Source organism: Martes martes (genome assembly GCF_963455335.1).
Source record: "Martes martes genome assembly, chromosome: 4".
Classification (NCBI taxonomy): Eukaryota; Metazoa; Chordata; class Mammalia; order Carnivora; family Mustelidae; genus Martes; species Martes martes.
The window spans coordinates 80,390,934-80,408,445 of record NC_137891.1 but is presented as its reverse complement, the minus strand read 5'-3'; the positions used below and the strand labels follow the sequence as shown (position 1 = coordinate 80,408,445).

The window sequence follows — 17,512 nt, the reverse complement described above, 5'->3', positions numbered from 1 at the left end:
TTAGAAGCCAACATGAAGGACCGTACACTGTGTGACACCATTTATGTGAAATGTCCATAGTAGGCAAATCTATAGAGATAGAAAGTAGATTAGTAGATCTACTAATTAGTTAGATTAATTAGTAGATAGTTAGATAATTAGTAGATCCCTAAGGCTAGGATAGGCTTTAAGGGTTGAAGGATATGGGGTTACATTTTGAAAAATGCCAATATTTTAAATTTGATTATGGTGATAGATGCATAACTGTGAATATACTAAAATTCATTAAATTGTATGCTTTAAATAGTTGGTTTTACGGTATATGAATTGTATTCCTGTAAAACTATTTTTAAAAGGATGAAAGATAATCTATATATATTCCTATATCTTTAAATATTTCTGTGTGTAACCATCTGTATCCACATTACACTAAGCATGAGTTCATACTGCAATCTTTAACTGTCTTCCATTACACAATGGAGTGTTTTAGCCTTTTTCCCTTGCTGTAAATTCCCACTCCAACAGTAAGAAACTGGTTGTTCCCATCTACTATCAACTTGTTTAATTCATATATATATAAATGTATATATATGATTATATGTGTATACATATATATTATATACACACATATATATTATATACGTGTATATATAATATAATATGTATAATATATGCACATATATAACATATATGTGTATACATATAATATATATGTATACACATATAATCAGAATTATTAACCATACCTTCATGTAAAAGAGCTTTCTCAACCAGAATAACCAGAATACAGTACCATGTGCAGTCCCTTTTGACTTTAGTCTTCAGCTTTTTGTCTTACTGATTCCATTCCTTTCCAAAGTTACCTAGTTCAGCACATTTACCGGTATTCCTTTCAAGGAGATTGTAGCAGACATTTTAAATGCAATGAGATTGTTTTGTTACAGCTGCATTCCCTCTTTGGATCCTCTAACTTCCTAAATGACTATTCTAAATGAATCTCTATTAAGATGCATTCTTTGTTCTCTAAAGTTTTATGTGCTTTGACTAAAGCCTAACGTCATGTACCCATTATTGTAATATCAAAAAGAATAGTTTCGTTACCCTGTAAATCTCCTGTTCTTCATTTATTCAGCCCTTCCCCCCTCTCCCTGAATCCCTGGCAACCACTGATCATTTTATTGTCTCTATAGTTTTGTCTTTTCAGAGTGTCATATAAATGGAATCAGAATATGTATCCTTTTAAGACTGGCTTCTTTTACCTAGTGGTATACATTTGAGGTTTCTCCATGTCTTTGTGAAGCTAGACAGTTATTTCTTTCTACTAGTGAGTAAATATGTCCTTGTATAGATGTACCACACACAGTTTTGTTTGTTTCTTTATCCATCCTATGGATAAAGTGCATCTTGGTCACTTTCAGATTTTGCCAATTATGAATAAAGCTGTTACAAATATTTTTATGCAGGTTTTTAGGTAAATACAAATGTTAAAATTAGTTGAATAAATATGTAGGAGTGCAGTTCCTATGTAATCTTTTCAGACTTCGTTGAGCTCTGTGAGAAACTACAAAACTCTCTTGAATTCCGACCAGCAAGGAGGGTGAATTCTTATGATGATATATCCCACTTGATATTGTCAATGTTTTAGATTTTAGCCATCCTAGTAGATGTGTAATGTTACTTCATTATTTTAATCTGCAATTCCTTAATAACAAATGATGTTGAGCATCTTTTCATATGCTTACTTGCCATCTGTATATTCTTTGATGGGGTGCTTGCTCAAATATTTTGGCAACATTTTAATTGGATTGTTTATTTTCTTGCTAAGTGTTAAGAGTTCTTCATATATTTTGGAAACAAGTCCTTTACCAGAATGCATTATGCAAATATTCTCTTTACATCTGTGACTTTTCATTCTCTTAACCATATCTTTTACAAAGTAGATGTTTTTAATTTTAAAATATTTTAACATCAATTGTTTCTTTTTATGGATCATGCTTTTGATATTGTATTGAAAAGCGCATTGCTAAACCCAAAGTCAGAGATTTTCTCCTGTTTTCTTTTAGACTTTTTATAATAATAGTGTTTATGTTTAGATCTGTGATCCATTTTGTGTTAATTTTTATGAAAGGAATGGCATCAATGTCTAGATTGCTCCCTTCCTTCCTTCCCTTCTTTCTTTCTCCTTCCTTCCTCCCTCTTTCTTCTTTCATTTTTTTTTTTTTTGGTTGTTGTAAAGACTATCCTTTCTTTTTGCCATTGAATTGCCTTTGTTTCTTTGTCAAAAATCAGTTAACTGCATCTGCATGTTTGCCTTTGCTTTGTTTTGTTTTGTTTGGGGGCATTCTGTTCTATTCCAATAATCTATGTGTTTAGTCTTCAAAAACTTCATGATGTCTTAATTACTGTAGCTTTGAGTAAGTCCTGAATCAGGCATCCTGAGTCCTCCAACTTTTTCTTCTACTTCAATATTGTGGTGGCTATTATGGGTCTTTTGGCTTTCCATGTTAACCTTAGAAACAGTGTATTAATATTCATAAATAACTTGCAGAGATTTTGGGATTGGGATGGCATTGATTTTATAGATCTAGCTGGGAAGAGTTGAATCCTAAAAATACTGAGTCTTCTAGTGCATGAATATAACATATCTCTGTTTTAATCATCTTTGATTTCTTTCTCCAGAGTTTTGTAGTTTTCCGTATATAAGTTCTCACTTATTTTGTTAGATTTATACCAAGTATTTCCTTTTTTGTGAGCTATTGTAAATGATATTGTGATTTTCATTTCAAATTTTAATTTCTCATGGGTGATGTATAGGAAAGCAATTTATTTTTGTATATTTTTTGTCTCCTGCGACCTTGAACAATTATTTATTATTCCCATGAGGATTTTATTGATTCTTTGGGATTTTCCAGATAGACAGTGACTTTTGCTTCAGATTATTGCCTTATTGCACTAGTTGAGACTCCAAGCACAATGTAAGAGGAGTGATGAGACGATCCTTGCCTTTTTCTTGATTTTAGAGGGAAAACATTCAGTTTCTCACAATTCCCTCTCTTTTTATTACAATGTACCCTGATTTTCCAGTTTCTTTTTTTCTTTCATCCCAATTCTCCATCCCATCCCAGTCCCGTTTGTAAGGTTTCATAGGTGAGATAAACATGACACCAGGCAAGGTAGGTGCAAGGCAAGATTTATTAAAGGCACTCTCTGGGGAAGTTTCAGGAAAAGGGGAGCCAGGAAAGTTGCACCAGGAGGAGGTGGGCACTCTTGGGCGAGGTTCCTCTACTCCAGAAAGGGGAGGGGGGGGAGTCTCACTGGGAGGGAGGTGGGGTGGTGTCTTTTATCAGGCCAAGGCAGGGCATGGGCTCACATCCATATATGGTAGGGTATTTGGTGATTGGAGGGTATGGGGTGGGGGGGTGTCCTGATACTTCGGTTTCCTGCATAGGTATCGGGTTACCTATGGAGATGTGACCTGGGCATACATCCTTTTGGTGGGAGAGTCAAGGGTTAAGGAAAGGTGGGGAAGGGAGGCTGGAAGATGGCGGGACCTGGCGGTCATTTCTGTTGTTCCTCCTGCACTCCCGGAGCCCGCCTACTTAACACCGTTGTTATAGTGAAATCAGAGATACCTTCATTTAAATCATGATTTGGATCTTGTCAAATTAATATAACTCTTTTGTATTTAGTTTTCTCATCTAAATTAGAAAAACATTGTCTATCCTAAGTGCTGTTATGATGATTACTTGGGAAAATACTTGCAAAAAACTTTTCGTTTTTCACTTAATGCATGAAATCCTAACTTTGGTATAGACCCTATACTAAATTCTTGGAATTCAACTGTGAATAAGCCTCAGCTCTCAGAAAAAATAGTTGATAAAAAAATTCAAGGTCACAATGTATTTTAATAATTATATGTGCTATGAAACCTGTCAGTTCACGTATTTTACTTTCAGTACCTAGAAGCTACCATTTTTATTATTATTCTTTTTTCAACTTTTTATACTCTTCTTGAACCATCAAAAGAACTAATGACATTCCCTCTTTTCTCATATATCTTCTTTATTTCCACCCCACATAATCAGTACAAACAATTCTCCTTTTGATAATCTCTCTAGTTTCTGCACTGTTCTCACTGCTCCCTTCTCTCTTCAACTACATATCTCAAACATTTCTATACTTGGGATATACCATAACAACACTTTGTGTTTGGTATCATGTATATTTTGGTTATAGTTCCCATATAGTTCATACAGCATACATGGAGTATTTCAAATATAATAATCCAGAGGGCAGGGGTGACAATAATTTGATTTTTACGTAAAACAAATGAAGCATTTAAAACAAGTTTTTTTTTAATAACATTTATGCTGATTATTTAGGTATACAGCCCATTCTTTTTTTTTTTTTTAAGATTGTATTTATTTATTTGACACAGAGAGAGACAGAGTGAGAGAGCACAAACAGGGAGAGCAGCAGAGGGAGAGGGAGAAGCGGGCTCCCCACTGAGCAGGGAGCCTGGCCTGAGGCTCTATTCCAGGACCCTGGGATCATGACCTGAGCCAAAGGCAGACACTTAGGCAACTGAACCACCCAGGTGCTCCTACAGCGCCTTTTTATAAGTCCATCCTTTACATTTTATAAGGAATAGGAAGATTAAAGAGAGGCTTTTTGTATATGTAAGTATATCGAATACTTGTCTTGATTTTGTGTTCTAAAGAAGAAAATAACCAATAATGCATTAGTTTCCTGAAGGATAGGGCTTTGTTACTTAGGCAATGTCTTTATGACACCCCAGATGTAACTAAATACAACTTCAGATCAGCTTTCAGATATTCTCTGATTTATGAGGTGAGCAGCTGAAACAATTCATTACATTGCATAAAAAAAAAAAATTTGGTGGGGACAGTAGGGAAGAACCAAATGTGGAGAGGTGGAAAGGGGATAGAGGGTATAGCTAACACAAACATAGAGACAGTGGGAAGAATGTCGGGAAGGTGCCCACTGGGAACAGTTGTTTTGCCATTCTATACTTCCCACTACATGCAGTGATAAATTTAATATTTTGGCTTAAAACACGAATTTGTCTTGCTTGTTTCTCCTTACTTTCTTAAAAAATAAGCTAATGAAGCAATAGCATATAAAGGTGTTGGCTGGGATTTGCATGTATGTGCATGTGCCCATGTGTTTAAAATACATTAAAATAATTGCTGTCTCTGAGATTTTCAGCTGTTATTGCTGACTTTCTAGTCTCCAAACTCCTTTCTCCCTCAGCAATTTTGTATCTGATTTGGAACATGTTCTAAATATTCTCCACCAAAGATTGGAAAATAGGCTTGTAGAGAAGGAGTAAAGACATTGCATAGACCTTTGATCACCCTGGCATGCTTTGTTGTCCCTTCAAAGAAAAGCAGTGTTTCAGTATACGTTTGGCTGGTTAATAGAATTTACTTATCAAGTTGTCCTTGTGACTAATGATTTCTGTGCAAGATGTTGTAGGAAATTTAGGTGAAGAGATTTACTAATAAAATACATTTTCTTTGACAGACTGACTTCTTTACTTTGAGAAAATAAAGATGAATCTTTATTTTAAGGAGTCAAGAATTTGTTCCTTATAGACGTGGAATTAAAAAAATAACTACTATCTAAGAAGCTGTTTAGTTTGATAGGCAGTTTTGTGAAAGCAGTTTGCTTATCCATTTTATAAGAGTAAAGATAACCATTTACTTGGCTTATCCTTGAGCTGAGACTTCCAGTATTTGAGTTACTCTGTGATGTAACTATTAGAATACAAAGTGGATAAATATTAATCAGATATTTAAGTGACTATTAAATAAGAATATATGTCTAGAATAACAGATTGTGTGTATTTGTGTCTGTATGTGTGTGTGTGTGAGAGAGAGAGAGAGTATTAATTAAGTTTCTACTCTATCCTGGGGTCCTTCACAATTACTAATCCTCAAAACAAAGCTGTTACTGTCTTGTTTATCACCATTTTACAGATTAGGAAAAAAAGATTCATAGGGATTAAGTAATTTTCCAAACATATTAAGTTGTGGATACTTGAGTCATTGATAGATTCTTTGATTTCAATTCCATTATTTTCAATTTATAGCTTTAATCAATCCTTTAATGAGAAATAAACAAAGATTACTTAATTTAACACGTTCCTCTTACCTTGTCCAACAAAAGGACATTTCCAATAAATATGTAATTTATTTTAAATTAGATTTTCTGTGTGTATAATGCATATGCCCACTTTCCTTTTTGCTTTTGTACGTGAAGTTATGCTTACATACGTAGATATTGCAATATAAGTTCTAAAGTACTGTTTCTTCCCATACTTGTGATCCCAAAAATGGGGAGTGATACAATAGTTGGCTTACAAATAAAAAAGTAGAGTTTTTGGTATTATTTAACATGAATAATGTGTTTTATATTTCATGTTGCTTTGCATACATTGTAATACACCTATAAACTTACTTTGTGTAAATATTTTTTTTTCTTTTTTTTGTGTGTGTGTAAGTAATTTTAATGTTGATTTGAAAACGTACTTAGAGGACAGGTTTTAAGAGTGAAATCTATAGTTTTAAAATAGGTCAAATTACTTAGGACATGACAAAAAGGAAGAAAATTGAGATAACTAAATGTTATTCATTTGTACTAATAGTTTTTTTTCTTATGCACCAATCTCCAACCATAAATGTTTATTTTTTAATTCAAAATAAATGATACCTCAATTTCTGGCATAGTGGTCTTGTTCTTTAAACATTTTTTGCTTTTATTTATGAAATCTAAAAACATGGCTAAATGAAAGTATCTTGTAACTGCCAACATGATGAGGTTTTATACTATACTATCTTAAAATATTTAGGGAGAACTATCAGAAGCACACATTATCCAGATTTTCTCTTTGTTCTTTTTATAAACTGCTCCACATAGCCCCTCTAAAACCAGGCAGTAAAGGAAAGAATCAATAAGAAAGAGAGCATAGCAAATAAGCTGGGCATTTGCAGGGAGAGACATCTATGCCAAGTACAGCAGGAGAAAGGGGAGGGAGTCTTAAAGTGTTATGGATAGGGGGAGGTTCAAAACATAAGTAAGTTGAGAAGGTAATAAATAAAACTTTCAACACACTTCCAGAATATGCATTATGTAGAAAGGATTGCCCTAAAACAGAGTAATACTGATTTTTTTTAAATTAAAGGATTTGTTCAAATGTGGATTTTTGTGATTTTTGTTTTAGACTCTAGTGATTGAATTACTTTTACCATTGTTGAAGGAAAAAGATAATTGATTTTGAAAATTGATAATTCCATTGTCATTATTAGTTAGGTATAAAATCCATTCTTTTCCAAATAAACAATCATTATGAACCTGGTTTATCCACAGTTTCAGTCCTAGATACACACATGAATCATTTATGTGCTGGGACATAGCAGCGTCCCAGCTCAGCTCTCAGATTTCCACAAGCAAGATGACTTGGTACTGAAGGAAATAAGACCTTGGTTGACAAAGATAATATTTCCCATTGACACAGAGTTATTTTTTTTGTAACTCAAACTTGTCATTTCTTAGACAACAAGAATACATAGTGTGAAAACGAGAAAATGAGAAGATAAAAGTTAAAATTCCAAAATATGTCCAGAGAGTCATGGAAAGGAAGTTTAATAACTGTACAGTCCCTTTTATCTAGACAAATAAATTAACCTTTGATTAAAAATTACAAAATGATCCATTTGTTGCAAAAATTAAAGCCTGTTTGGTGTCACAAAATATTTCTTTTTTAAAGGAACAAAAACAGAACCGAGAGGAGGAAAATGGTGTGTAAGTCTATTATTGTGAAATTCTAACCTCTTTTAAAATCCTGTCTTTCAGGAAAGAACGGTGACCATTAGAAGACAAACTGTAGGAGGATTTGGATTAAGCATAAAGGTATCCTGTCTTTTCAGTCTATGCTCAAAGGCCATGCTGTAAAGCCTGCATTTTTGTGTATTTTGATTTTTTTGCTGATTAATAATTAGATAAGAATGGCTATAGCAAACTGTTCAATATTTGGAATGAGATGTAAAATAGGTAGGTTCTCACAAAACCTTGGGCAACTTTTGATTTAGAAATTCTCTTAGAAAAAGTACTTGGGAATTTTACCTGACCATGACCTATTTCCATGACCTATTGAACATAGGTCATTCACTCTCTCTGGTGTCATTTAACATGTCAGATATTGTGTTATAATATGCATGTCTTCCTCTAACCAGCCAGAATAGGAGCCACTGCCCTTTCAGTGAATGGAGCAAGAACAAGTTTTAAACTAATAATAAATAGTTAACACTTAGTTGGATTTTATTCATCTTTTTCTTTAGTTAGTTTTCCTTTTTTTAAGAAACCAACAAATTTTCATATCACGATGCCAAGTATACAGGACAGACAGAATTTTAGCATCTCATTTATTTTAAAAATGACCATACCTGTTCACTTCCATTTATTATTAAATTTTAAAGGCCTCTTTTCCTCCTGTATATGGTTGACTAGTAAAGATGTACCATATCTGCAATTTGCCATCACTGAAACTAAACAGAAAATTTGAAAGGGTGAGAAATTACATAAATATTATAAAAGTTAACTCAATGTCTTTAAAGGCCCTTTAGAAATCTACATCTCTGCATAGATAAATGAAACTTAACTTTATCTTGACCATTGGGTTAGGTATATTGCCTATGTAGGGTGAATATCATACATCTCAGGTATATATTTCATGAAATTTTAACACAACTCAGTTTATATATGCTTGGAAAGTGGAACTCTAAATTTGGTGATTATCAGTTCTAGTTGACATTATGGAAATGACTAAGAAAAATGTACCTGTGTGGAATAGCATTGTGTTGTCAAGTGATAAGAATATCACTACATAAAGTGTTAGTTTTAAAATATTTATTTAACTTTCCTTTATCTATCGTCAGCTAAAACCAGGAAGGTTTGCAGACCAAGTTAATAGGATATGGAAATTATTTTTGTTTTTGCTGTGATATTTATTGGGATTGCTTGAAGGATTTAAAGTTACCACTAAAGACAGTAAAAAGTCCATGAATTAGAAAAAAAAGCTAAGTGTGAATAAAATCCAGTCGTGAGAGTTGGTTTCATTTGAGATAAGCATTTTTGCCTAGCGGGCCTGACTCACTCTTTCTTCTTTTCTTTCTTTCTTTCTTTCTTTCTTTCTTTCTTTCTTTCTTTCTTTCCTTCTTTCTTTCTTTCTTTCTTTCATTTATTTGAGAGAGAGAGAGAGAGTGTGTGTGTGTGTATGTGCTTGAGCAAGGGAGGGGGCACAGGAGAAACAGACTAGGGGAGTGCAATATGGGACTTGATCTACTACCCATCAGGAGATCATGACATGAGCCCAAATCAAGAGTTTAACACTTAACCAAATAAGCTACGCAGCCACTCCAACTCTGTTTCTGATGGTGGAGCTACATTAGTTTTGTGTAGGCTGGAAATGTTCTTTTCTATTTTTTTTCCCTATTTCCATTTATAATTTAAAGCCAATAATACAGTGTAATTTATTTTTACTAAAATGGCACAGTTTTAACCTAGGCAGTTTTTAAAACATCAAGAATGAATTATATCCATTTAACATTTTCATTATTCCAATCCAACTGAAACTCCTACACCTAACTAAATAATTTTTTAAATCAAATGTGTATAGTTTACATTCATAATATTGACCACTAAAGCAGTATTTTATTTTATTTTTATTTTTTAATTTTTATTTATTTATTTGACAGAGATCACAAGCAGGCAGAGAGGTAGGCAGAGAGAGAGGGGGGAAGCAGGCTCCCTGCTGAGCAGAGAGCCTGATGTGGTGCTCGATCCCAGGACCCTGAGATCATGACCTGAGCCGAAGGCAGAGGCCTTAACCCACTGAGCCACCCAGGTGCCCCAAAAGCAGTATTTTAATTGTGATTTGTGCCATATATTAGGAATTCTAACAAAAAAGGCAATTCATTTACAATTCTTATGACACACTAACCATAGATACTAAAATTAATATTTTTATATTACCCAGTCATTCTGAAAAGATTCCTTTTAGGGTTTTGCAATTTGCTTAATACTTACCTCTGACACTTGCTTTTTTAGTTTTAAACTATCTTTCAGGGTACCTGGGTGGCTCAGTCAGTTAGGTGTCTGCCTTTGGCTCATGTCATGATCGCAGTATCCTGGGGTCAAACCCCAATCCCTGCTCAGTGGGGAGTCTGCTTCTCCTTCCCCCTGCTCTTGTGCTCTTGCTTGTTCACTCTTGTTCTCTCTCTCTCTCCCCTTCCCTCTCAAATAAATAAAATCTTAAAATAATAAGCTATCTTTCATTCTGTTAATGTGTGTGCATATATATATATACACATATATATATTTCATGTTATATATATATATACTATATATGCAGAATGAACATTTAAGAAATCATTTTAGCTTAAATGCAGAATTAATATTTTAATACTCACCATTTATTTTCTTATGTATTTATTTGTGTACCTATTGCTGGAGCATATTTGAGCCAATAATACAATTATTCACATAAATACATAAACATATATCTTATCCTTATTTGCTTCAGTTAAGTAATCACTTCTGGCACACATTGGAGATTTTGCAGTGAGAATTATTGACTTAAAACCTGATATATCTCAACTGGAGATAAAAGAAGGAAGAGTGCCTGTTGGACAATTAAAGAAGCTTTAACCAATATAGTGAGGACTCCTGCAGGTGCTCCTGAATTTCACTATACTAAGAACATATGGTGATGTTATTTCAATTTTACCTTCTAAAAAATTGTTTGTAAAAACCTAACTAAAGGGTGAAAAATGTTTTTCTTTCTTTCTTTCTGTCAGAAAACACTAAAACACTCCAACATGTGCTGTTACAGGTCAAAGCCAACTGGCCATGCTCTGTGCTCCTGACAAATCTTGGCTCATGGGCCTTTCCTGCCACCATCACCATCGTGCATGGTGGCAACTCCTCAGTTTTCCCATGCGGTGGTCAGTGCTACAAAAGTTGGTGGGCAACATCACAGGCTTCTTTCATAGCATCTTTCTAATGCTTTATTTATTAACGTGCCCTAGTGGCTATAGTCTATGGGCAGAATGATGTCCTTGAAGCTACCAATGTCCTTTAAGCCTTGATGTTGCCTGTTCATGTACAATGTTCTTATTCCCCAAAACTCTCCAGGCAGAGATTCCCCTATAACGGTGGTGAAATAAAAGGGAGCCTTTACCTTCTTTTATTTTCACTACCTTATTATTGAGACGATATATCTTAGGGATATTAAAACTTCAGGGATAAAAGTTTGTGGCTTAGTCCAAGGTGGCTTAGAGATTGAGGTAGTCATATGTCGTATGTCTGATACTAGGTGTTTATAATTTGATATCTTCCCTTGAAGGACAATATGATGTAGTGCATGTTAAGGAGAGTTTCCATCTCAAAATTTCCTAAAAATCTTAAGGAATAAGAGAAAAACATAAATAAAAATGAAAGATTATATTAGATCTAAATTTCTAAAAATATATTTAAGTTTTAACCCATTTTCCTTTCTTTTTTTTTTTTTAAGATTTTATTTATTTATTTGACAGACAGAGATTACAAGTCGGCAGAGAGGCAGGCAGAGAGAGAGGGGAAAGCAGGCTCCCTGCTGAGCAGAGAGCCCGATGTGGGGCTCGATCCCAGAACTCTGGGACCACGACCCGAGCCGAAGGCAGAGGCTTTAACCCACTGAGCCACCCAGGCGCCCCAACCCATTTTCCTTTCAAATTTTGTTTATTTCTTCTCTTACTATAGTTTTGCTTTTTTCACCTTAAGAAAATTTTTGGTTTGCATTATTAGGACTTTCTTACAAGATCTAAGACTCTCCTTTGAAAAGCCACATTTATTAATATTTTAAATCATATCCAAAGTTACTAGACCCTCAGTGTGGACACAGTTACCTAAGAAGAGCTTTGGCATCAGTTACATTGAAATTTAATGTAGAAGTCAGACAAATTTATTTTTTAGATCCTAAAATCCCTTTTTTTTCCATAACAAGAGTGTTTTAAAAGATGTATTTATTTATTTATTTATTTATTTATTTATTTATGAAACAGAACACATGGGAATTCACGTGTGCAGGAGTTGGGAGGAGGGGCAGAGGGACAGAATCTTCAAGCAGACTCCCCACTGCGCACAGCCCTCCCCAGGGACCCATGAAATAAAGACCTGAGCCAAAACAAGGAATCAGTCACTTAACTGACTAAGCCACCCAGGCACCCCATAACAGGAGTGTTTTATAATGGAAAGGTAGAGATGAAAATTACCTATGCATCTATGTTAATTCTATAGGAGGGCAAAGCAAAACAAAACAAACAAAAACAAAATCCCACGATGCAGAACCAAGGACCTGTGGGGACGTGACAGACTTGTGCTAATGCTCCATGTGGCTAAGCAGGTGTCCTGACAAGTAGAGCCACCACACACAAGGCTGACTATCTTGCTCATCTTCCCTTCCTCTGGTTTAGCTAAACTTTGGTCTTCAGCTCCTAAAAAAGGAAGGGATTCTTTTTAACCCCTAGGGAGCATGCCTATCCCTGGATTCCTGCTAGTTTTTACTTTGTTCTCTCAGTGCAGTTAGCAAATCAAGTAGGAGCAAATGCATAATTGAACCAGGGAATAATGAGGTGAAATTTGGAGGTACGATATTCACACCTCTGTTGTCATCAAATAGCATTTCATCCACAAGCACCTACTTCAGAACACCTAAATAGAAATTATGGTCATACTTTCTGATCAGAAACTTAGTCATGAAGCACTGCTAGAGTTTTCTGCACTGTGCTCAGTCTTGCACTGTCTTCCAGAAAGCCTTGCTCATTCAAGCTATTTTTACCTTTGTGTTGCTTTTTAGAACACTTTTAGCATCTGCAATAACTTTGGATTTTTTTGACAGTGCTTTAGGATTCTCCCTGGCTTTCACCATTATTCATTCTTCCTCAATTTAAACATCACTCAGAATTCAGTGTGTGTGTTTTTCTTTTTTTTTTCCTTATTAGTTTTTGTTTTTGTCACTCAGTAAAATGTCAAGCTCTTCTTATTTACATTTTTAAACTTCCAAAATATCATTCTCCAAAAACTGAACAAAAAGATGCTGAAACTCTCCACTTATAATCACATAGTTTTCTCTGTTCTCAGACTGAAACTGCTTCTTTTTATTAAAAAAAGTTCAGAAATTACAGAAGTAAAAACAATGAATCTTTGAAATAGTAATTAGTGAAAGTTTATGCGCACTCACCAAACGGACAGTTTGCAGAGCAAGAACACCCGAACCAAACCATGGAATGAGACTCAGGGTAGATTGCTACAGAAAAACTTACATTGTGGGAAGGCAGTGACTATTTATTCTTCACAGGGACTGGTTATAAAATTACAATTTTCTAAATTGATAAGGAACTGGTTAGTGGTTACCTCATAACAACCTTGGGAAGTAGTTCAAATTTTACTTATGATTTCTAGAGGCATAAACAAGAAATGACTTGGGCCAAGCAAGCCTTGCTAAATAAGCTAAATGAAGCTTTGTTTGTCTGACTAAAGTGGTTTTGTCTGCTCAGAGAATTTTCAAGGCTGGTCTCCATTTGTTTTTGATTTTCACACCTTGAAGCTCTCAGATTTATCAGGCTGTCTGGCATATCTACTCATTTGTCTTACAGGACATCCTGATCTGGGCCCTTGTCTAGTTTTCAAGAGTTCCTAAATTCCGATGGTCTTTTCTGTCCTTTATTCCTGGCTCTTCAGCTCCTGCCCCCCTTTCCCTCATACCACATCTGCCTTCTGGCCTTCTGGTAAAATCTTTCTTTCAAGGGCTCATTCCTTTTGTCTGGACTATCCTGAAACTTAACTATTTCCAAAAATAACTTAAAGGTCTCCCACACCTGCGTTCCCAATAATCACCAAAGCTTTGCAACATAAAACCCAATGTTCTTGTATTTTTGCTTCATTCTTATGAGAATCACCATATGGATAATCACCTTAAAGCAGGCCACTATCTTTTATTGATCTTCCACATCTTTGAAAATAGAATACCGTATATTTGCATATTATTAAATCATACTTCTGGCCATTGTCAGTTAATAAATCACTTTTTAGAGAAAGGGTGTTTTGATTTTCTTTTAAGATTTTATTTATTCATTTGACAGACAGAGATCACAAGTAGGCAGAGAGGCAGGCAGAGAGAGAGGAGGAAGCAGGCTCCCCGCTGAGCAGAGAGCCCGATACTGGCTCAATCCCAGGACCCTGGGATCATGACCTGAGCTGAGGGAAGAGGCTTTAACTCACTGAGCCCCACAGGCGCCCCTGGTGTTTTGATTATTATTATTAGAAAAGGATCTATAGAGTTATTTTCCAACAGACAATGCTATGTCATCCATGTCCATTAAAGGAATATTTGTTTTTTTTTTTTTTTTTTTTAAGATTTTATTTGTTTATTTGACAGATCACAAGTAGGAAGAGAGGCAGGCAGAGAGAGAGGGGGGAGGCAGGCTCCCTGCTGAGCAGAGAGCCCGATGCGGGACTCGATCCCAGGACCCTGAGATCATGACCTGAGCCGAAGGCAGCAGCTTAACCCACTGAGCCACCCAGGCGCCCCAATTAAAGGAATATTTGTAATCAAAGGTGATTTTTACATGAAATCTTTAACTTTGCAGCAATCAAGAATGAATTTGTAATTATTATTAAAATGTTATCATTTATAAACAATAATTGCAAGTATTTATTAACTGTTCCTTAAGTGCCAGATGCTAAGCTAAGTACTTTATATTCAGTTTCATTTGGCCTTTAGTATCGAACAAAGAAGGTAACTATTGCTATCCCTCTATAGACAATGTGGTTAGGTACTAAGAGGTTAAGTAATTTACCCATTGTTGTACCTGGCAGAGCTGGGTCTAAACCTCACATAAAGCAAATGACATAGTCCTTACTATTAATAACTATGTTCTGTAGCTGTAGAAGCCAGACTAAATTATCTCTAAACTCTCTTCTTGGGAAAATAAATGATTTTTCCTCTCTAAATTATTTACATTCTGGTTTATTCAAAATTAAACTAAATAGATCAATATTTCCAGGATCAAGCAAGCAGTTTAATATCAAGGACTTGGTATTATTTGCATCAAATTTACCAAATACAAATAAATGTCTTCATAGCAGCTATAGCAAATGTCTGCATTTTAGGGGCACTTGGGTGGCTCAGTTGGTTAAGCAACTATCCTCGGCCCAGAAATGATCCCAGGGTCCTGGGATTGAGCCTCACATTAGCTCCTTGCTCAGAGGAGCTTCTCCTTCTGCCTGCAGCAACCCCCGCTTATTCGCTCTCTCTCTGTCTCTGACAAATAAATAAATAAAGTTTAAAAAAATAAGTTTCTGCCTTTTAATTTATTAGTAGGTGATACAATACACCTTCATTTACATATACTTCTCCTCACCCTCTTCTCTCTTTTTTTACTTGAGTATGATTCTTCTATTTCCACCAGAGACAATATGGATACATATACCTTTACACCATAGAAATAGGAGGATATCAGGCAGATAATAAATCTGAGGTTGAAGATTATGGATGAATCCCCAAGAGTCAGTTAAAACCACTGATCAATTTTCATTGTAAAGACCGTTTTTAATTAAATAGTTTATTGAGATATAATTTACATATCATACAACTTAGCCACTGAAAGTATACAAGTTAGTGGTTTTTGTTATATTCACAGATGTGTGCATTTTAGAACAATTTGTCTTCCCCATGTCCTTGAGCTATCATTCTCTTCTCTCCTTATCTCCCTAACTCAGCTCTAAGCAACTACTAGTGTACCTTCAGTCTCTATAGATTTTCCTACTTTGAACTTTCATATGTCGGCAATTATATAGTATGTGGGAAAGACCATTAATTTGTGCCAAATTCAAACTAAGTGATATTAGGAGGTAGGCATGGCACTCAAATAGGTAAAGACATTTTCCCATGATATTTTCAGATTATATTATTTTAGGTACTTATCCCATATTTGTTCATTAGGCTCTTGACCTTAATTATTGTGTTGTTATTATCTGCTTACAAATACCTTCCTAGCTCTAAATAGATATATAATGGTGGGGTCTACTTCTCTATTTCTCCCCCCAGAGCCCAGAATATGGTTGATTGATTAACTGGAATAATGAAAATATCAAATTAAAAATATTTATCTGGCAAGATTTCCAACACTCTAGGAACATCTTGGCTTTGATTTGGGGGAATTTCAGCTATACTAGCAAATTCTTTGTATAGAGTCTTACTTAAAATGCTTTAGATAAGAATTAATATCCTTGTTCCTATAAAGCTAGTTGTAAACTAAATTATGCATTGAATGGTATCTATTTTAATAATTTCTGGGATGCACTGTAGAATGTTGCCTCATTTTCCTTAGTCTTGATTTTACACTGGAACAACAGAGATCAATTAATTCATTTATTCTCTAAACCTTGACCACAAGCCTGCACCCTGGCTGGCCTAATGGTAGGTTGAGGAGAAGAGCTGGTAAAGGAAACTCTGTCTTGACCTCCTACCCCTTATAATCCAGTGGGAAAGTAGATATTGATCAAACTTTGATGTAAATAAATGTAAATTATAGCCTGGATTCAGTGTTACAGAAGTGAATTACTTCAAGTGAGGAGACACTGATGAATGGGATCCTTTAGCTGAGATTCTGAATTTGAGTGGGGGTTTACCAGGTTAAGAGTAAAAGAAAAAAAAACAAACAAACATGTAGGCAGAGGGGATAGTGTATAATGATGTCCTTCGGTGTTCAGAGTGATAAATGTCCAGGATGAAGACATAAGGCAGGTTGAGGCCTTAAGACAGAGGGCTGCTGAAGATCTGGGGTTTTATTCTAAGTGGAATAGGAAGCCTGTCACCTGTTTCGAACAGGATGAGTTGCATTGTTTGATTCTTGACTGGAAAACCTTACATTTCCCCATTTAGGTCCAGAGCTAAATCTTATTAATTTTAATAGAGCTGGACTGCTCTCACAAAGCATCCAATAAATTAAGGTACTGTGATTTTAAGTTCCAATTTCATCTCCTGAGTTTTGTCTAAAAATTTGTTCTTTAGCAATTAATTTAAGAATTCTTTCAGAACTCCTACTGTTTGATTAAAAAAAAAAACAAATAAAAAAACACTTTTGGACTCAAACCATTCAAATTTCAGGAGAAATTTTACATATGCAAGAAAAACATGACAAAACACGGGTTAGTTTCAGTCTGTCATTTAAACATAGTTCTAACTCTCTGGTGTTGAGGGAGGAATGGGGTTACTAAGTTGGCCCTCAGAAATTGCTATTTCATTTTTTTGTTTTTGTTTTTGTTTTTCTAGATAGATCTCAGGGAGAGGTTTCCCACTATCCTACCATGGTACCTGGCATTAGAAATCTGAGCACTAAGGAATTTTTTGATTCAGTAGTGCAAGGAGAGAAAAATGTGAAAAGCAAAAACAGCTAAAGAAAAACAC

The 17,512-nt window shown here is 35.0% G+C and overlaps 1 protein-coding gene across 2 annotated transcripts in view; it reads left to right on the top strand.

Moving 5' to 3' along the window:
- SNTG1 (syntrophin gamma 1) overlaps window positions 1–17,512 on the top strand; it is a gene marked incomplete at both ends in the record, with an annotated part of 354,349 nt that overhangs the window by 49,204 nt on the left and 287,633 nt on the right. For both annotated transcript variants that reach the window (XM_080802473.1, XM_080802472.1), the window contains one exon: window positions 7,858–7,914. In XM_080802473.1, the coding sequence (XP_080658599.1) occupies window positions 7,858–7,914 (57 nt within the window). The remainder of the gene's footprint in view (window positions 1–7,857; window positions 7,915–17,512) is intronic.